Here is a 14,083-nt window from a genome sequence, read left to right on the forward strand (position 1 = left end):
GGGAATCCCTTCTCCTGGAATTTGGCACATCTAGATACATTTTGGCCTTGAGTTTGAAAGCTGATCTTGGCCTCTGTATTAGTTTCTTATTGCTGTTTAACAGATTACCATACACTTAGTGGCTTTTTATTATTATTATTATTTTTTGGCCACGCTGCGTGGCTTGCGGGATATTAGTTCCCCGACCAGGGATTGAACCTGGGCCCCTGGAGTGAAAGCACTGAGTCCTAACCACTGGACCACCAGAGAATTCCCCCCTTAGTGGATTTTTTTTTAAAATTTATTTATTTATTTATTTATTTTTGGCTGCGTTGGGTCTTTGTTGCCGTGCACGGGCTTTCTCTAGTTGCAGCAAGGCGGGGGGCTACTCTTTGTTGCGGTGTGCGGGCTTCTCATTGTGGTGGCTTCTCTTTTTGTGGAGCACAGGCTTCAGGCACGCGGGCTTCAGTAGTTGTGGCTTGTGGGCTCTAGAGTGCAGGCTCAGTAATTGTGGCACGGGTTTTGTTGCTCCGTGGCATGTGGGATCTTCCCAGACTGGGGCTTGAACCCATGCCCCCTGCATTGGCAGGTGGATCCTTAACCACTGCGCCACCAGGGAAGTGCCCTTAGTGGCTTTAAATGATACAAATTTGTTATTTTACAGTGCTGGAGGTCAGAAGTTTGAAATGGGTCTCACGGGGCTAAAATCAACCTGTTACAGGACATTCTGGAGGCTCTAGGGAAGAATCTGTTCCTTTGCTTTTTCCGGTTTCTAGAGGCTGCCTGCATTCCTTGGCCTGTGACCCCTTCCTCCATCTTCAAAGCCAGCAACATTGGGCTGAGTCCTTCTCATGCTGCCATCTCTCTGGTTCTCCCTTTTGATTCCTTCTTCCCCTTTTAAGGATCCCTGCGATTATACTGGGCCTGCCCTGATAATCAAGGATAACCGCCTTGTTTTAAGGCCATCTGGTTAGTAATCTTAATTCCATCTGCAACCTTAATTTCCCTTTGCCATATAACCTAGTATATTCATAAGTTCTAGCAATTAGGTTGTAGACATCTTTGGGGGGCCATTATTCTGCCTACCACAGCTTCTTTAAGTTTTTTTTTCTAGTTTTCTGGTTCCTGTTTGTAATTTCTCAAATTATGCCTGTGAAGTTGGTTCATAAATTTCACATCTCATTGGATTAACTGAAGGACTGCGGGAGGCCACAGGCCTGCTTAGGTTACCAAAAAGCTCACTCAGGGTTAAATCTATTCACTCATTTCCAACATGGAGAATAATAAGTTAAGTGGACAAAAGCAAGGTATTAGAGAGAAAGTATAGTACAACTCCAATCCCATTAAAGTTTATTTTATAAATGTATAATCATGGTGGAAAGACTGGAAGAAAATACATTAAAATTCTAATAACAACAGTATTAGGGTGTTGGGCATAAGATTACAGATAGTTTTTTCTTCTCTTTTTTATGGAATCAAAATTTCAGTAAAATAGATTATATTATAAATGGAAAACACATTAAAAATTAATGTATTTTATTGCACCCACCGCCCTTGCATACATTCTCCATATTTTTCTATTCCTTCTCCAACATTATCCTGAACCTCTAACCACCAAAATTACTCTAAAACATAAAAGGAGGCAGAAGGGAGCCAGGAAGGGAGTTTCTGGAACAGGGAAATAAACGATAGCAGGAGGTTGGCTGCCGATGGTTCCAGACTTCTCAGGCCTGCCTTGACTTTGCTAATCAACCCCAGCTTTTGGTTCTTCTGAAATGAGTAATTAGTGTGCACAGAGGGGTCTCTTATCCACACTCCACTGGGAGTGCTTCCTCTAACGAGGGACTTGCTCTGGCCCGCCAACTTCCTGGTGCTCCCCCGGCCTCCATGTGCAGAGGGGCAAAGGGGCGCCCATGCATCTGTCCGCAAGCCCCACACTGGCTGTCATGGCCACCCCTCCTCGGTCCTGGCAGGCAAGGGTTTTCAGAAGATGGAAGGAGCCCATGTGTGCAGTGCTCCCACCCAGCAGATATGCAGTGGCAGGGTGCCAGTGTCCCCAGGAAGACAAGAAATGCCCAGATCGCCAGCTGTCATCGTAGCACAGAGGGTGGGCACCCTTTGTGTGCAGGAGTCAACAGAGAGGTAAAGAGAGAAATCCAGCTCTCCCAGGGCTGGCAGGCAAAGCCCTCTGTAGTTTGACCCCACCCACTTCTCCAGGTAAGAGCCACACCTGTCTAATTACTCTGACTTTGCCCACTCTCCCCTCTGAGCTTTCACTGACCTATGCCTAGAGGGTCGCTCTCTGTTTATTTTTTACCACAAGACTCAGCTCGGATTCTACCTCCTCCACGACACCACTCTAGATTTTCCTAGTAGGAAGCAATCTCAGTCTCTACCATCTTTATACTTTGACAGCATATTAATAAATTATAGTCTAGTTCCTCTCATGGGCTGCCTTGTATCAGGTATCACAGGAGCGCAAATCTGCCTACCTGACAATATTGTACACCCAGCCCTGCTGGGTAGAGATTATGACCTCCCACCGCCACACCCTGGCAACTAATATGTTCATCTAACAGCTATCTGTTGAGAATTTGCCATGTGTCAGGCAATGTTCAAGGCACTGACTATTTAATAACTATTCAAGATGTTAGCTCAATGGAATAGAAATCCCCCAAATGTCTGTACTTTCCTGCTGACCACCTGTACCTTGAGCTGCCCACTCCAGTCAGAAGTCCTTCTCTCCAGAGGAGCATAGCTGGTGTCTCCTGCCCCTTGGTCAGACTTGCCGGAGTTAGTGTGCCCTGGCAAAGGCCAAGCCTTATTAGAACAGAGGGTAACCACCATTGTTGTTGCACCTGTGCAGGTGTGCCTGGAGCCAGACTTGGGGCTGCCAGGTGAATACAACCAGAGTTGAGGTGAGGGTGAGGTGGGAGGGGAGAGATGTGTGTCCACTTGCAGCTGTGCCTGAAAAGTCTTCTCAGCCCCAGCCTGACTTTAATTAGCCTCGTGTAAACACTGCCACTTTCAGCTAGCTCTTTTCTCTGCAGGTTTAATTTCTGAGAGTCTGTACAAATGATACTATCTCTCCCACATATCTTTGGTGGCCATATGTTCCTGAGTATCAAGCCATTAAGAAGAGAATCATAAAGTGGTCTAAATTTTCCCATAGTTGCAATGTTGTAACAGGGTTTGATTCTCAACCAAACTGTTTAGCATCAAGGATTTGACCAGCCATGTCACAAAAGCAAAGAAGATACAACAACTAGAAATGAAAACAGAAAAAATTAAGCTTCAGTTTCTTTAAGAGCTCAGTCTGCTTCAGTCTGAATCCTGGCTCCATTGCTTACTAGCTGTGTGGCTTTGGGGAAATTACTTGACCCATCTGTGCCTCAGTTTCTTTATCTGTCAAATAAGGATGATAAAAGTACATACCCTGCATGCAAAAATAAATGAAGTTGGATCCTTACCTTGCATCATAGACAAAAGTTAACTCAAAGTAGGATAGACTTAAGAGCTAAAACTATAAAACTCTTAAAAGAAAACGTAGGGGAAAAGCTTCAAAACATTGGATTTGGTGATGACTTCTTGGATATGACACCAAAAGAATAGGCAACAGGAGAGAAAATAGATAAGTAGGACTTCATGAAAATGTAAAGCTTGGGACTTCCCTGGCAGTCAGCGGTTAAGACTCCATGCTTCCACTGCAGCGGGCACGGATTCAATCCCTGGTGGGGGAAGTAAGATCCTGCATGCCACGTGGCCAAAAAAAAAAAAAAAAAAAAAAAAAAGAAAGAAAATGTAAAACTTTTGTGCATCAAAGGACGCTAGCAGGAGTGAAAAGGCAACCCACAGAATGGCAGAAATTATTTGCAAATCATATATATCTGATAAGGGATTAATATGCAGAATGTATAAAGAACCCTTACAACTCAAAAACAAAAAAACAAACAACCTGATTTTAAAATGGGCAAAGGACTCAGATAGACAATTTTCCAAAGAAGAGACACAAATGGCCAATAAGCACATGAAAAGATGCTAAATATTACTTGTTACTAAGGTATGCAAATCAAAACCACAGTGAGATACTGCTTCACACCCATTAAGATAGCTATTATTTAAAAAAACCACATAGGGGCTTCCCTGGTGGCGCAGTGGTTTAGAGTCCGCCTGCCGATGCAGGGGACACGGGTTCGTGCCCCGGGCCGGGAGGATCCCACATGCCGCGGAGCGGCTGGGCCCGTGAGCCATGGCCTCTGAGCCTGCGTGTCCGGAGCCTGTGCTCCGCAACGGGAGAGGCCACAACAGTGAGAGGCCCACGTACTGCAAAAAAAAAAAAAAACCACATAGAATAACAAGTGTTGTTGAAGATTTGTAGAAATTGAAACCCTTGGGCATTGCTAATGGGAATGTAAAATGATGCAACGACTATGGAAAACAGTATGGCGCTTCCTCAAAAAACAAAAAATAGAATTACATATGATCCAGCAATTCTACTTTGGGTATATACTCAAAAGAATTAAAAGCAGGGACATTGACAGGTATTTGTACATCCAGGTTTATAGCAGCATTATTCACAATAGCCAAAATGTGGGAGCAATTTGTGTCCATCAACTGATGAATGAATAAACAAAATGTGGTATATACACGTAGTGAATCATTATTCAACTTTAAAAAGAAAGGAAATTCTGATACATGCTACAGTATGAACGAACCTTGAAGACATTATGCTAAATGAAATAAACCAATCACAAAATACTAAAAGGATAACTATGTATTATTTCACTCATATGAGGTACTTACAGTGGTCAAATTCATAGACACAAAAAGTAGAATGATGGAAAATAGGGAATTACTGTTTAATGTGTAGAGAGTTTCAGTTTTGCTAGATAAAAAAGTTTTGGGGATGGATGGTGGTAATGGTTGTATAACAATGTGAATGTACTTACTGCCACTCAACTGTATACTTAAAATTGATTAAAATGGTAAATTTTATGTATATTTTACAACAATAAAAAGTACACATAAAGTTGTTTTGAGGATTAAATGAGATAATAAGTATAAAGTGCTTAGAATGGTGATGGGTACAATAGTATTACTTAAGTGTTAGCCTATTACTTAAGTGTTAGCCGTTATTATAAATATTCTCTATCTAGGGGTTATACAAGGGAACCAATGGATGAAATACATAAAGCCAAGCCTACTGGATCATATATATGGCTTACTTGAACATGTTACCTAATGACCCAGATTGGTTTTAATGAAAATCTGATTTGTGTTCTGATTTGTGTAAGAAAGGATGTTAAGGGATGTGTTGGAAGACCAAGATCCCTTTAAAAAAATATTGTTAAAGCAGGAGGGATGTTTCTTTTCCCTGGAGCATGTGGGATCTTCAAAATTAGGCCCTCTAGGGACTAAAAGTGGGGCTTTGGACTCAATTGTCCAGGCTCCAATTCTAGCTCCACCACTTAGATGTATAATTTGGGGGAAGTTAATTTCAAACCCCCATTTTTCCTACTACGAAATGGAAGTAATGGTGGCACACAGCTCATTAGCTTGTGCAGATTGGGTGTGGTTATAGAGATTAAATGCCTGGCCTACACCAAGCACTCAACAAGTGTTAGCTATTACTGACAATACCTTTGACCTCATCATTACGGATGACCCATGATTCTCTCCTGATCTTTCCTACTTCCAGGTTTGCTAAAGGCTCTAAGTACAACTGCTCAGGACCTGCTCAAATGGAGCACACTTGGCAGAATGAGTGCAGTCAAGCCACTCTTTCTCCCCTTGCTGCGTTGGTACCTCCTAGAACCTTGCTGACAGCCATCAGAGCACTTCTTAGGGACACCATCAAACCAGCAGCAGGTAATTGATTAGGACTTGCAAAGGGAACTTTGTCTTCCTGATCTTTGGCTGAAAGGATAATTTATTATTCTTCCTATTTTTCTATATCTTTCTATTTTGTATAATGAGCTGATGTTATGATTAGAGTGGAAAAATGAACTTCATTCCAAAAACATAACTTATCACAATATTACTCGATAAAATAGTAGTCTGAAAGTGCCTTCATGGGTTGTATATTGACTGAAAACACCAACTAAAGAGTTAAGCACCTTGAGTACTGAGATGTGGGGGAGATTAGGCAGTATGGAATCAGTGGAACAAGGTTGACAATACTCTTAAATGTAATCACACTTATAAGGGAGATGGCAGACGCAATACAATCTTGGTTGAAACCAGCTATAGTAAACTGAATCCTGTGCATGCTTCAATGGGATAAAGAAATGGGATGCTCTGTGAACTGAATTTTTAAAACATATTATTTCTAATACATTATTTAATCAATGTACCATGTTGGACATGTAAAAAATATTGCCAGATTTGCAAAATTTTAAAAATATAAGAATAAGAAATACGAAAACAATGTGAGAATTGTTTAAAATTTCCAATGATTTGAGAGGTACTTGAGGTTTCTGCTATGCTTCAAAAGCATCATTATGAGTATCATTTAGATACTACCCCAAATTATGTTTATTTAGATTTCATAGCTATTTGATTTTTAAATATGTGATGGGAAGCTGGACGAATTAGAGGCCTCAAGAAGAATGGTTTTAATTTTGGGAATGTTTGTACCATATTTCCTTCTGTTTTAAAAAAAAACCAAACAAACAACACATCTGTGTGTATCTAGAAGTGTAAGAACTCTGACATCTAATCTCTTGATTTAGCGCATTTATCTTTGCTCATTAGGAAGTTGGGCCATCAAGAAAGTTAAAGAGTAGGTGTGTATTGAGCTATAAAATGAAACCCAGATGGATTGCCACATGCATGTCATTAGATCCATATGTAGAACTGGAGATGGTGTGAGATGTTTTAAAAATTTAATTCACCTTCCTGTGACAGCCTTGATTGTCACAGGTCTGAGTGGAGCCTGCGTTGTGTAGGTTTCCTGATTCACAGTTTAGGCAGGAGAGATCCTTCTGTGAGCAACGCTACTCTATTCGTTACCCAACCTCCCTTTTATTCCCCTCCCCACTTTGGCTCTTTTACTTTGAGTGTGGTGTTTTTAACTCTTGGACTATACTATTTGGACTATCAGAAATACTGATCCCGAGGAACAGATGGTGTGGTTATTGCGGGGCTCAGTTTACAGCACTGTTTCTATTCTGTTTCCCACCTGGCTCTCTAGGGTTAACCTGGCCTTCCCTTTCATTGTCTACCTCCTTCAAAATCATAGTTTTGTTTTGTTTTTTGTTTTTTTTTTTCATAGGTAAGAAGTGGATTTACTTAGAGAGAAACACTCCATAGACAGAATATGGGCCATCTCAGAAGGCGAGAGGCACGGAAATATGGCATGGTTAGTTTTTATGGGCTGGGTAATTTCATAGGCTAATGAGGGGAAGGATTACTTCAACTATCAATATTTTGGGGAAGGGGCGGAGATTTCTAGGAATGAGGCCACCACCCACTTTTTGATCTTTGATTGTCAGCCTCAGAACTGTCATGGTGCTGGTGGGTATGTCACTTAGACAATTTTTTTATTTTAAAAATTCCATGACTTAAAAAAAATAATGTTTGGTGAAAGGATATGTATGAATAAAAATATGACTTATAGTCCCACCACCCATGGTTAAATTTCGATGTGTATCTTCCTTCTTGTATAACTAATTTTTAAAAATTGGGATTATATTCGAGAGGCGATGTTTTGTACACTGTCTAGTTTCGAATGCTGGTGTAATTATCTATGTGGCTGTATAAATCTTGAGTGAATTACTTGAACTCTCCGTGCTTTAATTTCCTTACCTTTAAAATGGAATAATAATAGTACCTACCCCTACAATTGATAGAAAGCATATTGAGTTATGTAGTGGAAAGCACTTAGAACAGTGGCAGGAACGTAGTAAATACTCAAAAAATGTTAATGAACTTCGTTATTTTTAATATGAATACTATTTTATAACCTTCTTTTAAAAAATACATTGTATTTTCTCATGTTATTCATGAGTAATACATGATTTTATTGCCTGACCCCAAATCCATTGTATGACTGTACTTTATTTAATCACTGTCCCATTGTCGGACTTCTATTATTTTCAATGTTTTGTATGGTAATAAATAACCCTGTAGTACACATTCTTTTGTGTAAATCTTTGGCTACATCTCTGATTATTTCCTAAGGCAACTTCCTAAAAGTAGAATGCTAAATCAAAGAGTATTAGCCCTTTTTAGGTTTTTGCCAAAATGCCCTCCAGAAATGTCATGTGAACTTGTACTCCTAATGTATGAGACATCTCATTTCCCCATAGCTGTCCCAGCACTGGATATTATGATTTTTAAAGTTTCTTGCCAGGCTATAGTTTTCATAATCAGATGGTGCTCTGTAGTTTCCAAAGCTCTCCCCTTCTGAGGTGTTCATTATCTCTTTTTTATAAATTTATTTATTTATTATTTTTGGCTGTGTTGGGTCTTCATTGCTGTGTGCGAGCTTTTTCTAGTTGCGGTGAGCGGGGGCTACTCTGTTGTGGTGTGCGGGCTTCTCATTGTAGTGGCTTCTCTTGTTGTGGAGCACGGGCCCTAGGCGCACGGGCTTCAGTAGTTGTGGCACGCAGGCTCAGTAGTTGTGGCTCACGGGCTCTAGAGCGCAGGCTCAGTAGTTGTGGTGCACAGGCTTAGCTGCTCCGCAGCATGTGGGATCTTCCCAGACCAGGGCTCGAACCCATGTTCCCTGCATTGGCAGGCAGATTCTTAACCACTGTGCCACCAGGGAAGCCTGTGTTCATTGTATTTAATTCCAAATCCCTCTTGAGTTTTTTCCCTCCTATTTTAATATACCATGTCCTCTAATCTTAAATTCCTGCCTTATTACTATTCCAAACTTTTTCCTTCCTTTCTGATTTCCTCACACCATTTCCCTTCTATTCATTTGGAGTGAGACTACAGTGTTCTGTTTGTACAGTTACATGTTGTAAATCTGGTAGATGGATACCTCAGGAAGACAGGAACTTTTTTTTCACGGAGCCCAAGTCTAACTAAAATTGAAGCCATCCCCAAACAGACTCATCTACTTTATAAAGTAATAAGATCACTGTTGTCTGGAATATTTAAGCCCTATAGACAAGCATCTGAAAGCTGTGGAGGGTATTCTTGCTCTGGGCAGTAAGTCAGCCTACATATCAGTGTCCAGCCAGGAAAACAGAAACCACTCTAAATATTTAAGCATAGAAGGAATTTAATTCAGGTAATCAGTTACACAAGTGAATAGAGAGCTCAGAAGCCAAAAAGATGTTGAGGCAACACTGAGATTAGTAACATCAGGAAGCCAGTCGACCCCTAGGTGAAAGGGCAGAAGGAGGAGCTGGCAGGGTCACCTGGAGGAACCTAGAGCTACAACGGCCCTGCTTGTCTGTTGGGAGCTGGGCCACAGAGGTGATGCAGGTGCTTCTCACCACTACAGGTGGAATGGGAGGGGAGAAATACCCGGGCTTTTTCTTCTCCCTCTCCAATCTCCTTCCAATGTCTTCCAATGGCAAATTCAATTAGAAGCCAGTTGACACAGATGTTTGTGGACTTATATGCAGCCTGTGGTCAACCCCACTGTGATGCAGAGTAGAGTGAGGTAAGGGTGAGGGGTGGATGCGAGGGCAAACATGCCAAGGCCTGGCACAGAGACTCCTGGAGGCCTTCCAAGTCCACGGACAATAGGGTGGAGTGCAAAGCATGCTGGCCCTGGAGAGTAGGCAGTCTTGGGTTTGAATACTGGCTCTGTCATTAAATAGCTCTGAGACCTTGGGCAAGTCACTTAACTCCTCTGAGCCTCATTTTCCTCATCTACAAAAGGGGGCAAGAAAAACCATATCTCATAGGTCATTGTGAAGATTTAATGAAATAATAGCTGTAATATAATACTAAGCATTCAACAACAACTGGTTTCCTTTCATCCAAGAATTTATGATTTTTAATACAAAGGGCAATTGGGCATTTGGTCAAGGTCATTAAGCTTCTTTGTATTTTGAAAGAAGGAAAAGGACCAGAGGAACCTTCCTTTTGGAAACTCTGCCTTGGTGGGGTAGGTGATAAATTGCTCAATAATGATACTGGGGGATGATCTAAAAAACATTGACGGTATCGTGCATGATCGATTCATTCATTTCACAAACATTTATGGGTACTCACTTTTTTCTGGAAACTAAGATTTAGATGTGGTTCCTGCCCTCAAGGAGATGGTAACCATTGGACAAAGAGATGAATTGCAATGCATGATGGTATGGGAATGCTCACAGAGGAGGGAGTGATGGGATAGCTCTGTCTAGGGAAGTGGGAGAAGCTTCAGTGGGCGATGACATTGGAGTTGTGTTTTGAAGGATGAATAGGAGTTTTCCAGATGTAGAAGCATGTACAAAAGTGTAGAGTCACAAAAGGGCATGGGGTGTTAGTGGAACGGTAAGCTCTTCACATGAGTGGGGCCTTGAGGGGTCCATAGTCATGGCGGTGGTTAGAACAAGTTGCAGATACAGCTAGAAATGGAAGAGAAAGCCAGTGCTTGAAGCGCTTGGTACAAGAAGTTAACGACTCTATCCTGTGGGGAATGAGAAGCCAGCAGAGACTTTTAAACTAGGGAGTCACCCACCATCTATAAGCTAGAATTTCATGAAGTAACACATTGTCCCAGCTCTCTCATGGCCTCAACCATAGGGTTGATGCATGTCATTATATAAAGCAGGGGCCATGTACACATCTCATAAGACATTAGAGACTATGAATCAGAGAAATGAGCACAGGGGTTTCCCCTTAATATTAAATTCAGAGTGGAAAAAGTCATTAACTTATCCTGCAGATGCTGAAGGGCTCAAGGTAAATATTTTAAATGTTCTCCTCATTTCCACAAAGCCAAGAACATCAGAGGTGTGATGATGATGCTCGTGGCTATGAGACAGAACTTCAAGGATTCTGATGAAACGTGTGCTAGCCCAGATCTGTCTGAATGCTGAAAAGGACTTTGTGTCATTCTAATGGAAAGGAAAACACAAAATGATAATAATAGAGCCCTTTATGCTTTTCAGAGCCCTTTCACATAGATTATTTCATTTAAGCCTCATGACAATTGTGTACTGTGAGTACAGTCCCATTTTAGAGATGAAGAAATGGAAGTCTGAGGGTTGCATACCTTCCTAGGGTCTGCAAAGAAGTTATATCCAAAGCTGCAACTGGATTTCTAGAGACAGACCAGGGCCTTCCCTGAACCCTGGACAGTGCCCTGCCTACCTGTCTCCTTCCGTACGCCAGGATGGCTTCTTTGAGGTCCTGAAGTGTGCGCAGTTCAAGATCCAGCCTCTTTCTGTGGCCTTTGGGGCAGTAGGGGTCTTTACTCCTCTCTTTGGGGGTCCATGCTGATATGGCTAAGCCTTCCGAGTAGAGGATCAGGGCGCCCTTTCTAGTGCTGAATGTTTTAGGAAGAAAGAGGCTCCACATGTGCTGGTCGGCATTGCCCTCATCCTGCAGCCTGCTGACCAGGATATAATCTTCTGGGGACTTCCAGTTCAAGTAATCCTGCAGTGGAAAGAAACCTCCTTGACTGGTCCACAGTGGAAGGCCCTTTTATAGGAAATACTGCTTGGGCAGGTGTTTGACGTGTTTTTAGTGACTGGTTTTCTCTGAATTGCTTACATGGTGTCACAGAATACATTCACGCTTCTTAGCAACTGTTTTTGTTCTCTGCCTCTCAGAGTTAGTAGAACCTAGGGCACGATTCTATTTTACCCTATATAACTTTCAGGAGAGCCACTTATGCCTGGAGGCTTAAATAGGGTAGAGTGTAGCTTCCAGGCCAGTTAAAATTTCCTGGTATGCAAGTAAGTAGTCAGAATTACCAAGGGCAGCAGATAACTTTGAAATTAGACCTGGACCAGCTGGCAGTTTAAATAGGAGAAAACCATTCCAGCCCATCACTTCAGCTGTACACAGGGAGAATTTCCATACATTCTGGATGCTACGTAACATTACCTAATTTGGCTGTTTAAGGGCCTATAAAGTAGTTACATATCTTGTAAGTAAGTAAATGCCATTGGCCACAGAGGTCCTTTGAAAATTTATATGTCTTTTAATACAGTGAAAGTCAAATATCATGACAAACTACAACAACAAAGGAAATCTCTGTGTGATCCAAAATTTTTCAAAGTACCCCCAGTGGATTTCTTATTCCTGGCAGGATTCAATGAAATAAAATTCCAGTACAACAAGGGAATTTTGCTACCTCTTTAAAATCTTCTAAACTGAAAAATTTTTTGCCTATATTAAATGTGAGTCCTGGGGGTTGAATTCCAGAAGATTCAAGGAAGCCATTGAATTGGCAGGAATATTTCAGCATTTCAACCACAGAGCATGACGTCTAAAAACCAAACAGCCATCAGCTTGCCTAGAACACAGGTGGAAATTCTGGTCTTGTACCAAACCGCCCAAATTCTAGACAATCTGGAATCTCCTCCAGTCTAAAGCAAATGAGGCTGTAAGTCAGTGTGTGAGGGGGAGGACAAGGGCCCCAGTGGCAATCTCTGTGTGTCAAGCAATCTATCTTATTTTCTCGAATTTAAGAAAAGGAGGAGGGACAATCTTCCAGTGACCCCCGCCGCTGGACCAACAAAACAAACCAAAACGCACAGGGCTCAGCCCCAAATGAAAAAATAAAACATTCCTCCTCCACCCCCCAAATATGCTTTTATTCAGCTGTAAGACTCACCTCTGGTTCAAAATAGACTTCTAACTTCTGTTTGTTCTGGACCAACTTCCCATGTCCCCGGCTCAGGAGAGAGACAGTGAACATATTTTCTCTCTGACCACCCTTCTCAAGGGCAGTTCATCTTGGTTTTGAAGGCTGAAAACTGGTCACACCTCAAGATTTCCTGAGCTCAGCAGTGAGCCCAAGAAGACCACAAACACTGGGCCTTTTATTAAATACATTTTCCCCTCATACAGCAGCTTCTTAATAACAACCAGTCACACAGTTTAGACAGTGTGTGTCTTTGTCGGGAGAAAAAATAAACCGCAAACCCAGACTCCTCAAGCCCTGGATTGTCTATTCTCTGGGCAACCTCTCTCTCCCCTTTGCCTGTGCCCTTGTTGTCCCCTGGTCCTGTTGCTCTGTTATCGGCCGTGCGCCTCGGCCGATCTGGGCCACAGCACCATCCTTCTCATTGTGAGCGGAGGTTGTTTCCTGGTTGCTATGGCAGCACAGGGAAGTGAAGTCCCTTAAGCCGGACTAGGCAAGGCAAGGGACTGCGGAGCACAGGGTTCACACCCTGCGGGGAGGGAGGGTCAAATGGACATCGAAGAGACCAGGCTCAGATTTCAAGTCCTGATTTCGGGATTGGGAGGCTGGGTATGTTGGGATATTTTTTCTGTTATAGTATTGGTCTTGCTTTTAGGTAGCGTTTCGCCCTTCTCCTGATAGGCGAGCCTTTCACTGTCAAGTGATCATTAACAGACTCAGAGGAATCGTCTAGGTCACCTAAAGCGACCTGTGATGTTTTCCCTGGCTGAGTTCCAGGGTCTCCTCAGCTGGACAGGAGTCCTCTTTCTGGTGGTCGCTGCTTTGCAGGAGTGAGTGCAGGACACTGGGAATCTCCAGATTCCTTTGCATACCTGGATCTCACTTGGGCACCTCCCATCTCTAGAGGGAGGGGGTACTTGGGAGATGCGGGTGGGGACATTTTTGTTGTCACAATGACTGTCCGCTGTCCTGCATAATGAAGAATAGTCTCACTCCGAATGTCAATGGCATCCTCTTTGAGGACCACTGCTGTGGCCTAGGCTGCTTGGTTCTCCTTGATACTGACACTGTGAGGAGGACAGAACTGGGGGGAGAGGGTCAGGGAACAAAGAGACATTTTTGCTTATCTAGGACTCTGCTTTGGTATGGAAAAGCGACCTGCCTTGTCATCTGTCATCAGAGCCTTCAGGGCAGTCCCATGGGAGCGCCCCCTGCTGACCTGGATGAAGAAGTGCAGCTGGCCCCAGGCCCACTTACCTTTAGATCTCCCTCTGTGGCTGTCACTTTCCTCGGAGGCAGGCTCAAGTCTCATGAGGAAGAAATAGAGGTCATCGTGTA

At 42.6% G+C, this 14,083-nt stretch overlaps 1 protein-coding gene across 1 annotated transcript in view; it reads right to left on the reverse strand.

Annotated features, from left to right (window-relative positions):
* The window catches only part of KIAA2012 (KIAA2012 ortholog), a 120,686-nt gene extending 107,887 nt beyond the window's left edge, over nucleotides 1-12,799 (reverse strand). The window contains 2 exon segments of the mRNA XM_060106674.1: nucleotides 11,245-11,529; nucleotides 12,716-12,799. Of these exon segments, the coding sequence (XP_059962657.1) occupies nucleotides 11,245-11,529; nucleotides 12,716-12,799 (369 nt within the window).
* Between the last annotated feature and the right edge of the window lie 1,284 nt (nucleotides 12,800-14,083).

This window comes from Mesoplodon densirostris, chromosome 8, assembly GCF_025265405.1.
Source record: "Mesoplodon densirostris isolate mMesDen1 chromosome 8, mMesDen1 primary haplotype, whole genome shotgun sequence".
NCBI lineage: Eukaryota > Metazoa > Chordata > Mammalia > Artiodactyla > Ziphiidae > Mesoplodon > Mesoplodon densirostris.